Raw genomic sequence first — 13436 nt, 5'->3', positions numbered from 1 at the left:
TGCCTCAGCCTCCCGAGTAGCTGGGACTACAGGCGTGTGCCACCACGCCCAGCTAACTTTTGTATTTTTAGTAGAGATGTGGTTTCACCAGGTTGGCCAGAATGGTCACTCGACATAGACTTCAAAGGATGTATTGGACAACCTGAGGGCCCAGGCAGACTTGTTGCAGAGGCGGAGCCACTGTGCAGAGCCCCTACTAGGACAGTGCTTAATGGAGCCCTGGGAGTGGGCTAGATCCTGAGACCCCAGAGCTGAAGGGTCAGCATTATGCAGCTCTCACCTGGGAAAGCTACAGATACAAGACTTGCAATCTGTGAGGGCTTCTGGGGGGACTGAATGCAGCAAAGCCATAGAAGCAGGGCTGCTTGAGGCCTTGGGAGCCCAACTACTGTTCCAGTATGCCAGGATGTGGGATGTGGAAGCAAAGATTATTCTTCAGCTTTAAGACTTAATGTAGGCCAGGCACGGTGGCTCACGCCCGTAATCCCAGCATTTTGGGAGGCTGAGGCGGGTGAATCACCTGAGATCAGGAGTTCGAGACCAGCCTCAACATGGAGAAACCCGGTCTCTACTAAAAATACAGAATTAACTGGGCATGGTGGTGCATGCCTGTAATCCCAGCTACTCAGGAGGCTGAGGCAAGAGAATTGCTTGAACCTGGGAGGCGGAGGTTACAGTGAGCCGAGATCACGCCATTGCACTCCAGCCTGTGCAACAAGAGCGAAACTCTGTCTCAAAAAAAAAAAAAAAAGAAAAAAGACTTAATGTTGTTTGCACTTTTGGATTTTGGACTTACTTGGAACCACTTATTCCTTTCTTCTTGCCTAGTTTTCCCTTTGGGAATGGGAATGTTTATCCTGTGCCTGTCCCACCGTTGTATTTTGGAAGCATGTAACTCATTAATTTCACAGACAAATTCCTCCTGAGAGGAATTTGAATCAGGATGAATTGTGCCTTGAGTCTTATCTGTATCTGATTTAGTTGAGACTCTGGGCTTGGACTTTTGAGTTGATCCTGGAAAGAGTTAAAACTTTTAGGTGCTATTGGGATGAAATTAATGTATTTTGTATGTGAGAAGAACGTGCATTTGGAGGCTATGGGCAGAATGCTGTGGTTTGAATGTCCCCTTCAAAACTAATGTTGAAACGTAATTGCCATGGGGACAGTATTAAGAGGTGGAACTCTTAAGAGGTGATTACGCCATGAGGATTCTACCCTCATGAGTGGATAATGTGATTATACAGGAGTGGGCTCCTTATCATGAGAGTGGGCTGTTAGAAGAGTGAATTCAGTCCTCTCTTGCCGTTGCTTTTGCTTACACTCTGGTGCCCTTCTGCCTTCCACCATGGGATGATGCAGCCTGAAGACCATCACTATATACCAGCCCCTTAATCTTAGACTTTCTAGTCTCCAGAACTGTAAGAAATTAATCTCTGTTCTTTATAAATTACCCAGTCTCAGGTATTCTGTTACAGCAACACAAAACAGACTAAGACAAACCTAAGAGAAAGGAGAAAATATTGCCACTATTTCTTACCATGTTGTCTTACCTCTTACAGCACCATTTCAGAACAGCGAAGGAGAACTGTTAATTAGTTTACATCTTTCTTTCACTTCATATTTCTCTCTTTTTTTTAAAATTTGGGGACAGAATCTCACTTTGTTACCTAGGCTGTAGTGCAATGGCATGATATTGGCTCACTGCCACCTCCGCCTCCTGGGTTCAAGTGTTTTTCCTGCCTCAGCCTCCCAAGTAGCTGGGATTACAGGTGCGTGCCACCACACCTGGCTAATTTTTGTATTTTTAGTAGATGCAGGGTTTCACCATGTTGGCCAGGCTGGTCTTCAACTCCCAAGCTCAGGTGATCTGCCTGCCTCAGCCTCCCGTAGTGCTAGGATTACAGGCGTGAGCCACCATGTCCGGCTCCGTATTTCTTGACTGTGTAAATTAATCTTGATTCTCTGTGCTGCCTTCACACACATACTCTCTCACACTCACGTGCACACATGGAAGTTTGAGGGAGTATACCAACCATTGTCTAATAAGATAGGCCTTAACTTCTCTTTCCATAATTCCTGCATGAGACCTGCCTCCATGTAGCCATGAATGAAAATTTATTTTAAATGTTCATTAACATTATTGAAAGAGATATTTTATGGTTTGAATCTGTTGATAAGCTCTACTTGGAAAGCAATTGGTTTAAAGTCCATTGTAATTTTCAGTGCAATGTGTTTCCTTCTGGTTCCAGGTGATTTTAAAGTCTTTATTGTCCCAATGGTGTGTTCAAACAGACTTTTATATTAATTAGTATATAATATTTCATGTTACTTTCAAAAACGACATTTAGTTTCATTTTAAATACTCTGATGTTTTTTGAATGTGCATATTCTTCAACACAAGTTAGTATGTATCTTTATGTAACTTACATGGGAGTTTATTCACTTAAAAAAAAGTTTTGTTGGCCATTCACAGTGGCTCACCTTTGTAATCTCCCAGCACTTTCGGAGGCTGAGGTGGGTGGATCACCTGAGATCAAGAGCTTAAGACTAGCCTGGCCAACATGTCAAAACCCTGTTTCTACTAAAAATACAAAAATTAACCGGGCATGGTGGGCACGTGTAATCCCAGCTACTTGGGAGGCTGAGGCAGGAGAATTCTTGAACCCGGGAGGCAAAGGTTGCAGTGAGCCAAGATCATGCCACTGTACTCCAGACTGGGCGATAGAGTGAGACTCCGTCTCAAAAAAAAAAGTGTTGTTGTTTCCAGCTTGTATTAAAGGCAGAAAAATACAGTTTTTAGCTCAATGAAGTAGAAGTGATATAATGGTTTAATTTTTGTTATGTGTATATTTGATTTACTTTCACTATTCTAGTTTTTATGTATTTTGTATGTAAAATATTCAAACTAGTTTTCTACTTCTGGTTTAGGTTCAACCTTAAAGTGCAATTGCAGATTCTAGCAAGCTTCATGCTCACTGGCGTTTCTGGAGGTGCAAAGTATGCTCAGAATGGACAACTTTTTGGTCGCTTTAAGCTTACTGAAACACTTTCTGAAGATACTTTGGCTGGACGACTGGTGATGACCAAAGTCAATGCTGTTTATTTATTACCAGTCCCTAAACAGAAGTTAGGACAGACCCAGGGAACCAAAGAGAAGGTTTATGAAGCTACTATTGAAGAAAAAACAAAGGAATATATATTTTTAAGGCTATCTAGGGAATGCTGTGAAGAACTTAATCTTCGGCCTGACTGTGACACACAGGTATGTTTTAAGGTTGCAGTTTAACCAAAGTGGTCTGTAGCCTCATTATCGGCTCATAGTCTTCCTCTGGCTTAGTTTTTCTTCTGCCATAAACGAAAGCAAAGCTGACTTTGAAGTCTACGGTGGTAGGTTGAGAATTGGACCTGTAGCAACTCCCAGAGAAAAGTGATTCTTTTAAATTTAAGTAACATTCAGAATGTTCTAGTGTTATACAAGGTTGAGCTTTCTGATTAGAGTTTTGAATCAGTAATGGAAGAAAAGATGAAAAGAAATTAAGCTACCTCCTGGGACCTCTCTCATCTGCAGTTGTATCTGTTCCTGTTCTCTCTATCTTTATGGGGTTTTAGGTGAATTATGTCTTCAGTCTGCCATATTTAACTGGAAGATTAATCTTTTTTTTTTGTAAACATAAAACTTGGTGAATATTATTTATTCATTGTAAATTGATAGAGTGTCATAGGGCTAATCATCTCTCACGACTGGATACTTCACATGTTCGGATTTTTTGCTAATGTATTTTCATGCGAATGGTAGAGTCAAGTAGCCTTTATCTAGAGATTAGGTAACTTATAAATATGTCTGTTTCTTAATATGTAAAATGATGTTAATAATAGTATATATATCATTGGTACTATTAAATGAGATAATCCATAGTAAAGTACTTGTTACAGTGCCTGGTTATAAATGAACAAAGCAAATATTCATCATAATTATGGTTAGACTATGATTATACTTTAAAAGAATCTCTGCACTTATTGTCCCAAACAGATTCCTCCCAAAGTATTCTAGCGAGCTGCCAGCATTGATGTTTGCTTTCATGCGGTTTTTAAAAAAATTCATTTTGTGTTTCAGGTTGAACTTCAGTTTCAGTTAAATCGATTACCCCTCTGTGAAATGCACTATGCACTAGACAGGATCAAGGACAATGGGGTTTTGTTTCCAGACATCAGTATGACTCCCACCATACCGTGGAGTCCTAACAGGTACACTAAGGCGTTGTCTTATTAAAGGAAGGTTAATATTAAATTGAATATCTGTATAAGATAATTCAAGCATACTTTTATAGGAAGGTTTGCCTTTGCTTTTCAGGAGACATTAGTTTAGAAAGGAGAGTAAAAGAACACTTAAAATGAAACATTTGAGGTTCATCATCTATTTACTTTTTCTTGGAGTCTAAATGAATTCCACTGCTTTTCTCAACAGCCTTAATTTGATAGGATGCCAAGCAATTTAGGAATATTTCCAAGTAGAAGTTGAATGGGGAAATTAGGGCCTTTCTGAAGTGGTTCCAGTAGTTAATTTAAAACAATTTTTATTTATTTAGAGTTGGGGTCTTGCTCTGTCACCCAGGCTGAAGTGTAGTGGCATGATCATTGCTCACTACAGCCTTGCACTCCTGGGCTCAAGCAACTCTCCTGCCTCAGCCTCTGAGTGACTAGGATTTTAGACACATACCATTGTGTCTGGCTGATTAAAAAAATTTTTTTTGTAGGCAGGGGTCTTGCTATCTTGTCCATGCTGGTCTCGAAATCTGGCCTCAAGTGACCTTCCTGCCTTGGCTTCCCGAAGTTCTGGGATGTGAGCTACTGCACCTGTCCTAATTTAAAATACTTTTTAAAGATAGGTGAGATTTTTATAAATGAGCAAAATGGACAAATTACAATAGAAGAAACTGCTTCAGAAACTTCTGTCCAGTTAATGGTCATATAAATATTGTTCTGCCTAAATTTTTTTTGGGAAGAAGGTACTTCCATTTTGTTATAAGCATGGATGACTGAGAGCCATATGCCTGTATCTGCCTTTCATCTCTTCACTGGGTTTTATGCCCTTAGTGCCTGCCCATGCTCAACTCACAACACCTTTTTTTCTTTTTTAATCTCAGTGGCTCTACAAAATAGAAGTTTGTTTATCACTTTCAATTTAATCGTGGTAGGGTGGCCCTTTCCATGACTGATGGAGCCTCTGGGATCTTCAGTGAGTGGTTTCCAGGGTCACCCTGGGTGTTGACATTCAGCTGGCCGACGGGGGAAGAGTGAGCACAAAGGGTCGTGTGGGAAGCTTTTATGGGCCAGGCCTAGAAGTGGCATATATCACTTCCCTCACATTCCATTTCTTATGGTCGTAAAAGCAGAACAACACGAAATATGCCTTACAACACAAAGCCTCAGTCATTTCCCCCTTGTTTTGCTTACTCTTACTGTGCTGTCCCCCTCTGTTCTTTTTACTGCCAAAATTCTTGAGAGGGAATAGTCTGTGTATTTCCAGTATTCTTTCTTACTCACTCTGTAACCTCTGTTTTCCTCTTGTGTGCTATCCTGAAAGTGATTGGTGATCTACTAATTGTAAAAATCCAGTGACGTCTCCTCAGTTCTCTTTGGATTCAGCTCCTCTTCATGCTTCCTTTTCTTTTCTTTCTCAGAGCCAGTGCTGCTTTTAGACCTGGAGTATTTCAGTAGCTTTGCCGTCTGTGGCTGTGTTTTCTGGCTCATCTCAAATATTTCTCCTAGAGTTAGTTTTCTAAAATAATCATGTCATTTCACTGCTCACAAATCTCTGATGGCTTCTCCTTGATATGTAGTTAAAGGGTGAGCAGTCTAAGCCGAAGCGCCCGTGTATGGCCTCGTTGACTGCTTTCCTGCGGTATCCTTTCAGATTTCTTTTATTTTTTTCTGCTTGACACTCCTTTTCTCCCTCTAAATCCCCATGTTTTAGTAATATTGAATTACCTTGAAGTTTGTTTAATTTGCCATATACTTATTTGCCTCCTTATCTTTCTGTTATTCTTCTTAAAAAGTTTTTAATTGTGGTAAAATCCACATAACATAAAATGTACCCTCTTTACCATTTTTAAATGTACAATTCCATAGTGTTAAATATATTCACATTGTTGTGCAATCTCCAGAACTTTTTTGTCTTGCAAAACTGATGCTATACACCCATCAGACAACTCCTCATTTCTCCTTTCCTGCAGCCTTGCCGCCTCTTTAAGTGATTTTTTCTCTCTCATATAATCTTTGCCCAATGTTAGTTCACTGAAGAGCTCTCTGTCCTTTAATATTTAGTCCAGCTCGTATGCTCTGGATTAAAGGGTCAGCAGATGAACCTGACCCTTTAATGTCAATATTTTAACAACTATTTATTGAGTGCCTGACATGTACTAGGTTCGGTTTTGTGCTTTAAAGTATAATTTCTCTAAATTTGTCAATTCATGTACATTTCTAGACTGTTTTTCTTGGTAAACTCTGAACTTTGTACAGAAAGAGACCATGTCTTATTTTTCTTCGAATACCCACAGAGTTTTACACATTATTCATATTCAGCACATTTAAGTTAATAAGAATTTCAAGTTTAAAGAAGAAAAGTTTCAGTTGTGAGGCCATACCAGTAAGCTTGTAGGCACATTTACTGGATATGCTCACTTCTGAAAATTATATTGTGTATAACATAGTATATTTAAATACTACTGACTGTAAGTTTTAGCTGCAAAAGTAAGCAAACTTTCAAGCAAGAAAATATTTTTATACCACTGTAATTTAAATAGCAATTAAAAGGTATCTGGGTCTAGGAACATACTGAGTTGTGGTCATGGGCTCACACCTGTAATCCTAGCACTTTGGGAGGCCGAGGTGGGAGGATTGCTTAAGCTCAGGAGTTAGAGTCCAGCCTTAGCAATATAGTGAGACCCCCATCTCTATACATAAATAAAGAAATAAGTAAAATTAAAATTACCTGGGTGTGGTGGCACACGCCTGTAGTCTCAGCTAGGTAGGAGGCTGAGGTGGGAATATTGCTTGAGCCTAATAGTTTGAGGTTGCAGTGAGCCACAATTGTGCCAGAATATATTTTCTGGACTAGTGTAGAATATAGATAGATAAATGAAATTGAAAAATTGTTCTTGAGCATATAGTCTGTAAATTAGTTATAACTACATTAGGTCAGGGGAAGAAAGGACTTCAAATTAGTTTAGCTCTGGGAATGAAATAAAGTATTTCATTCAGAATAAACTTGAGATTTTATATTGTTTTAAATTTTGAAAATCAGAGGTTCCTCTTAGCATGTATATTGTAAATCTTCTTTCCCTTATTAAGTGGACAGTTCGATAAATAAATACAATTTGTTGCATTCACTGGCTTTCTATAAATGTTCATCATGATATGTATCTCATTCTTAAGTTCGTGAAAGTCCCCAGATTTGAAAGATGAGAGGGTATTTTAAGAACTTTTTGCTTTAAAAGTGTGTACTAGTCAAGTAATATCTCATTTTTCTGTAATCTCTAGAAAATATTGTAGTAACAGAAGCTAACCTTAATTGAACTTTTGTTGCTCAATTATTTTTCTAAACAGCTTTACATGTATTATCCCACTTGATCTTTAAAATAACCATCTGACGCAAATGTCATTATCTTCATGCACAGATAAAGGAACCATTGGGGACAGGTATCATAGAATCATAGTAGTCAGGTATAGATTCAGTTAGCAGTTTACTGAACTGATTGTGACTTTAAAAGGTGGAGTTATCAGCCTAGAGATACATGGTCCAGGACTGTGCAGGAGCTCTGCAGGGCCATCAAGGACAGACACCCCCCCCTCCTTTCTACCATGTAGGGCATGTTTGTTTTCTTCCTGATGTGTTTTGCCTCATGCAAAATATAAGATGATTGCTGTAGTTTATTTACCATAAGCTTTTTCTGGTCAGCTGAGGAAGGAAGTGATGAGCAAGAAGGGCTTTTTTTAGTTAAAAAAATATATATATAAAATAAGTGAGGCTTTGTTTTTATTTTATTGTGTATGGAAGTCCTTCTGAGGACTTCCTCCCCCATCTAATTGACCAGAATTGGGTCTATAGCACAGGAGGCTGGGAGATGGAGCGTTATAGCTGACTAGGCTCAACAGTAAAGGAAGACAGGGGAGAAGGCTGCTCTGATGGTTTTAGGGTAACCATTCCACCCAGTGCTACATACAGTAGGTCTGGACTTAGCCATCACCTAAAGCAGTTTTCTCATTTATAGAAGATGGAAAATGGCTGGATACTGGCAGAATTATGAATAAATAAGCCAGTTAATGCTGAGGGACTCTGAAATAAAATGTTTGGGATTTAGCGAATGGCAAATTTCAGAAAAAGAAATATTGGCATGATTACATGGTCAAAATTTGTTTTCTAAAGTTTTACATTTTTTAAGGAGAATTTTGTTGGTTTGAGGATTATATGTCATAATTTAACAGTTATTTTATACACATTTGTAGAGATGAGGTCTTGCTATGTTGCTCAGGGTAGTCTTGAACTGCTGATCTCAAATGACATTCCTACCTTGGCCTCCCAAAATGCTGGGATTATAGGTATGAGCCACCACGCCTGGCTAGGTTATAATTTCTTGAAAACTGAAAGTGCTAAGATTTTTCAAAAATAACCAGCTTCTGATTTAAGTACGATATAGCCTCACAGAGAGAATTTTCCTGTCTAAACTCTGTCCTCTATTTCAGAGTTATTTTGCAGGCACTTTTATTTTAAATTTTCTAAGAGTTTCTTTACACACCCTTACTATTTTGATTCACATCCCTCTCATTTTTACCATAGTTGTTGTAATGTATAGTATTTTAACTGTAGTTGTGAGAAAAAATGCTGTTGATTCTCCACTCAGTTTGATCTGTTGCAGCATCTGCTGTCCATTTAAATCTTCGAAACTTAGCCAAGTCATAGAAGGAGCACTAGTAAGATAGATCTCATTACAGTAGCCATCTGTGCGACTGTGACAGGTGTTTTCTACTCTGACCAGTATGATATGTATATTATTTGTGTGTGTGTGTGCAAAAATATTAAAAAACATTTCATTTTGTTTGGCTTTTTATGCCTTTTTACAAGACCTAATCTTTTCTACATTAAGATCTTTGTAAAAATTAGTATCTCTTAACCAGGGACATATAGGTTTGTTCTTTTCCTCTTGTTTTAAACCTTGCCAGCAGATCTTTTAAATAATTAGAATTTGAAATTCAGATCGTTTCCCTTTTGCATTTCATTTGTTATGCAAAAAAAAAGTACTACTTCGTTAATATCAGTAAAAAGTTTTCTGATGCTTTTTGTAACAGAGGGAAATTACATTTTTGAAACATTGCCATTTCTACTTAAAGACCTGGTAGCAGCTAGATTCGAAGTATGTGATTTCCTTATATAAGTTACCAAAATCTTTTTGTATGTAGAATAGGACAAGATAAAATTAATTTTGATTTACATGTTAAAACACTCTACACTGACTCTGTTGGGTAACTTTCTAAAAAGTAGCTTTAGAATAAGCATTTGTTTTTATAGATGCTGTGCTATTTCAGTGGTTTTAATGATTCACTGAAATTCAGGATACTCTTGTGTTGTGTTCTGTTATTAACAAGATGCATATGTTTAAAATAAATTTTTGTTTTCCATAGACAATGGGATGAACAGTTGGATCCTCGACTAAATGCAAAACAGAAAGAGGCTGTTCTGGCCATTACCACTCCACTTGCAATCCAGCTGCCGCCTGTGCTTATCATCGGACCCTATGGGACAGGCAAAACGTTCACTCTAGCTCAGGCTGTCAAACATATTCTGCAGCAACAGGAGACTAGGTGAGAGGGTGGGAAGCGTGCTCATATTTCCCTGGTAGGGTACTACCTCTGTTCTTGTTTTAAATGCAAAATGAGGGCTAGCAAGACAGTTTTCATGCAGCTCTTAAACATGAAAAAGAAAAGGAAAAGCCGTAAATCCAAACCCCAGAGCACTATAAATTTGAATTCTCTTAAAACATACTGTTTTTAAAATTGGTAGTATAGACAGTAAGTTTTAAAATAGTTTTTAAATAGCCATCAGAGCAAGTTTGCTATGGAATTGTGATATCTATTAGAGCCAAAAGACTTGGGTTTAAACATATGTATATATATTTTATATGATAGATTTAAAAATAATTTTGGGGTACTTCCTTTTTAACTTAATTTCCTAAAGGTATCACTGAATAGTGCTAGGGATTACTGAGTAGGATGAGGGAATTGTATAATGTTAGGATGGCCACTGCTTTTTTTTTTTGGTATTATACTGCTTGAATAGTTTTGTGTTTTATCATTCTTTTTATTTGCACCATTTATTTCAGCAGGATTCTCATTTGCACCCATTCTAATAGTGCTGCTGATCTCTACATAAAGGATTATTTACATCCATATGTAGAAGCAGGCAATCCCCAGGCAAGACCTCTCAGGTATTTTTTTTAAGGCTTATTATGTATCTGTATCATACTTTATTATTCTTAAGAAAAGGTGTCTGTAAAGATTTTAGTAACTTTGGAAATACCAAAGTCTTTAACTGTGCATTGACATTTAGAGGTTATGTCTTTTGAAGAAACTGTTTAAATTAAGGAAAAATGTAAAAATCTTTGACTATTCATTTCTTAAACATTAAGTAAGAGAAAGACATCCTTTTTTAAGTTTTGTGTGTAAAGTGTTGTTTCAACCTGAGTAGATTTTGATATGTACCTCTAAAAGCTAGTATGATGAAATAACATAATATGATAATTTAAATTAAATCTAGTTCAGTTAAAATTCTAGTATATTTTGCATGGCAGATTAGTCATGCAGTGGACAGTTCTTTATGAAAATAAAATTTTGGCTGTGATGCAGGTAATTTCATAGAAGCTACACATTAAACATGAAATACTGAAATGATTTCTGCAACAAAATGTACTTGACTGGTATTTAACAACTTTTGCTACCATTTAAGTGTCAAAGAAAATTTAAGGTTGATATAGAAAGGTCCTCTGAGTATATATGAACATGAAATGTACTTAAATATAGGATGTGGGGGAATAAAAATCCTTTTCTTCAGAAAACAATAAAGAATCATCAAATTGTTGTTTATTATACCATTTGCTTTCATTGTTATATGGATTAATGTTTAGTTTTGCCATTTTACAAACTAATATGTCATGCCCTAGGTTGTTTGAATACAGTTGTTTATAAATTAATTTCTAACTGCACTTTTGAATCATTAAGTCACTAACTTTTTATTTCTACTAGAGCTCAAGCATGGGAAATGAAATTATGTTATTTAATTCTTCAGTAATCATAACCAAAGCTGTTTGAATGATCTTAGAATTCCATTAAAAAAAAAAAGAGGAAAAAAGTGGTGTGACCTATTAACACAGGTTTTTTTTTTGCCATATTTTATTTTCACTCTGGAAGATTAAGAAGCAGTAATTATTTTAAATAGAATCTGGTTGTATTTAATAAGAAAATATTACATATATACAATCATTATCACTATAAATGAAAACATGGTATTTATTGAAGGATACATTCATCAATAAATAGTTTGATTCAGAATCTAATCTCTTCCAGCTCATAAGTGAAAGTTGAGTAGTTACCTTTTTTGCTATAGGTATTCTTACTCTAATGATATAAGTTGTTTTGTTCACTTATATTGTTGGTAGAGTGCGCATGTGTGTTCCATAGGAAGTGTGACTTCAGTTATCATGGTGTACTTGGTGTGAAAACAGTGGGGTAAAGCCCACTCAAATCTTGGTTGACTTAGCATAGGCTATTTGACATTTGGGGCTGTAGAGCTGTTGCTGATGAACACTAAATGCGTCACTCAACTAGCTTATATTTAGCTTTTTCCATGTAAAATTATTTTTTGGAGGTTATAATCCAACATGTGGTGCATCTCGATATGCAGAATAAGAAGTTATGTTCAGTAGGGTACATGTATCATTGTGGCCCAAATATTGAAACTTGCCCTCTACCAGAAATTCTCACCTCTCTAAGTCTCAAAAGTGGTTCAACCCAAGATGGAAAAACATTTATAAATATATTCAAATGCAAACTTCATGTGGTTTCATTTAGTAAATGGAACAAAGTAAGAAAAAGTCTGACTTCCCAAATATTTGCTTTATGTAGTCCTACATTTTCACCATAGTTTTTCTCTTTGGGAAAGGTGTTAACTTGCAAATGTATTTCCTCAGAGTGTTTATGCATTGAATTGTTAAGATTTATTAGCACTATCTAATATTACATTAACTCAGATTAATTGATAATTTTCCTAATAGACAACAAACATAGGAGGCATGTGAAATGGAATAGAGAAGATTAGAATGACTGAGTGCTGTGGGAAGATTAGCTTTATCTGAATTGTCCCAGGATGCAGAGGAAAGAACACAAGAGGGCACTAAGTGTCTGCTCATGACCATGAAGTTGGTTGTCTCTAGGGAGAAAGGCTCATGAAGGGTTTGCTGTCTTCATGATATAGTCTGGAACAGGCCCTGGAAAGTGCTATAGTGTGAAAATAGTCAAAACATTACATAGTGAATACAGTAGTAAATGTGTTTAAATATACATACTTATGATTAAAATTTGTAAAACTCTTTTAGTTGCCAGGAGTTGTGCTGAACTTAAAATATTTGGAGATGGAGATTTTAGAAACCATTTTAGATCCTGCTTAGTTTCAGTTTTTACTTGTTACTTCACTAGAACTAGAAGATTTTAAAATGGAATAGAGGAGAAAACACAGTTTATTTTTGTGTGTGGTTTTCAAGATCAGTATCTGGTTCTGACAGAGTTACGGCTTTGCAGATAGGGGTCATCTATGGAGGGGTGCATTTCCTCCTTTCTGGGAAAATGGAAGGTAATTGTTGTTTTATATTGATCTTCAAAGAAGCGTATTCTTCTGTGATCAGGTCATTCTTATTCATAGTATTTTAAGTAATAACATTTTGGGGATTATTGTGTATAAATTTACTACATGAATAAAATTAGTGAATTAAAATTATATATTACCAGACTCTCTCTTATAATTCATGTGGGATATGTGGATTGATTTCTTTCTGGAAAATATGTAAATTTCTTAATTGGTATTATATTTTATACTGTGAATTTGAAATTGTCTTGTTACTGTCAATTCTCCAATTTAAAAAAATGTTAGCTGTGTTTTAAATAATCTTTTACACAGTGTCTAACTTTAAATGTTGCACAAATGAAAGTGCAGAGAATATTTTAAAATCTTTTAAAAGTTGGGACTAGAATATTATACTTTCAAGAAAATTGGCTCAGCGGTCAAGCTTTGTATTCTTACTAGCTTCAGCTTGAGGTAGCTTTCCAAGGTAAATGTGAAAAAGTCAGCAGTGAGACTTAGAACTTTAATTTCTTTCTTTTTTTTTTTTTTT

At 36.5% G+C, this 13436-nt stretch overlaps 1 protein-coding gene across 2 annotated transcripts in view; it reads left to right on the top strand.

The window, feature by feature from the left end:
• The window catches only part of HELZ (helicase with zinc finger), a 196342-nt gene that overhangs the window by 90877 nt on the left and 92029 nt on the right, over positions 1–13436 (top strand). The window contains exons 13-16 of one of the 2 annotated variants that reach the window (XM_011999166.1): positions 2929–3262; positions 4115–4245; positions 9679–9858; positions 10380–10481. In XM_011999166.1, the coding sequence (XP_011854556.1) occupies positions 2929–3262; positions 4115–4245; positions 9679–9858; positions 10380–10481 (747 nt within the window). Of the gene's footprint in view, positions 1–2928; positions 3263–4114; positions 4246–9678; positions 9859–10376; positions 10482–13436 lie in introns of both variants that reach the window. The other variant, XM_011999165.1, reaches the window with a different exon arrangement.

The sequence above is a fragment of the Mandrillus leucophaeus genome, unplaced genomic scaffold (genome assembly GCF_000951045.1).
Source record: "Mandrillus leucophaeus isolate KB7577 unplaced genomic scaffold, Mleu.le_1.0 Scaffold585, whole genome shotgun sequence".
Classification (NCBI taxonomy): Eukaryota; Metazoa; Chordata; class Mammalia; order Primates; family Cercopithecidae; genus Mandrillus; species Mandrillus leucophaeus.
The sequence above is the reverse complement of the archived record's forward strand: the minus strand, read 5'-3'. Positions and strand labels throughout refer to the sequence as shown.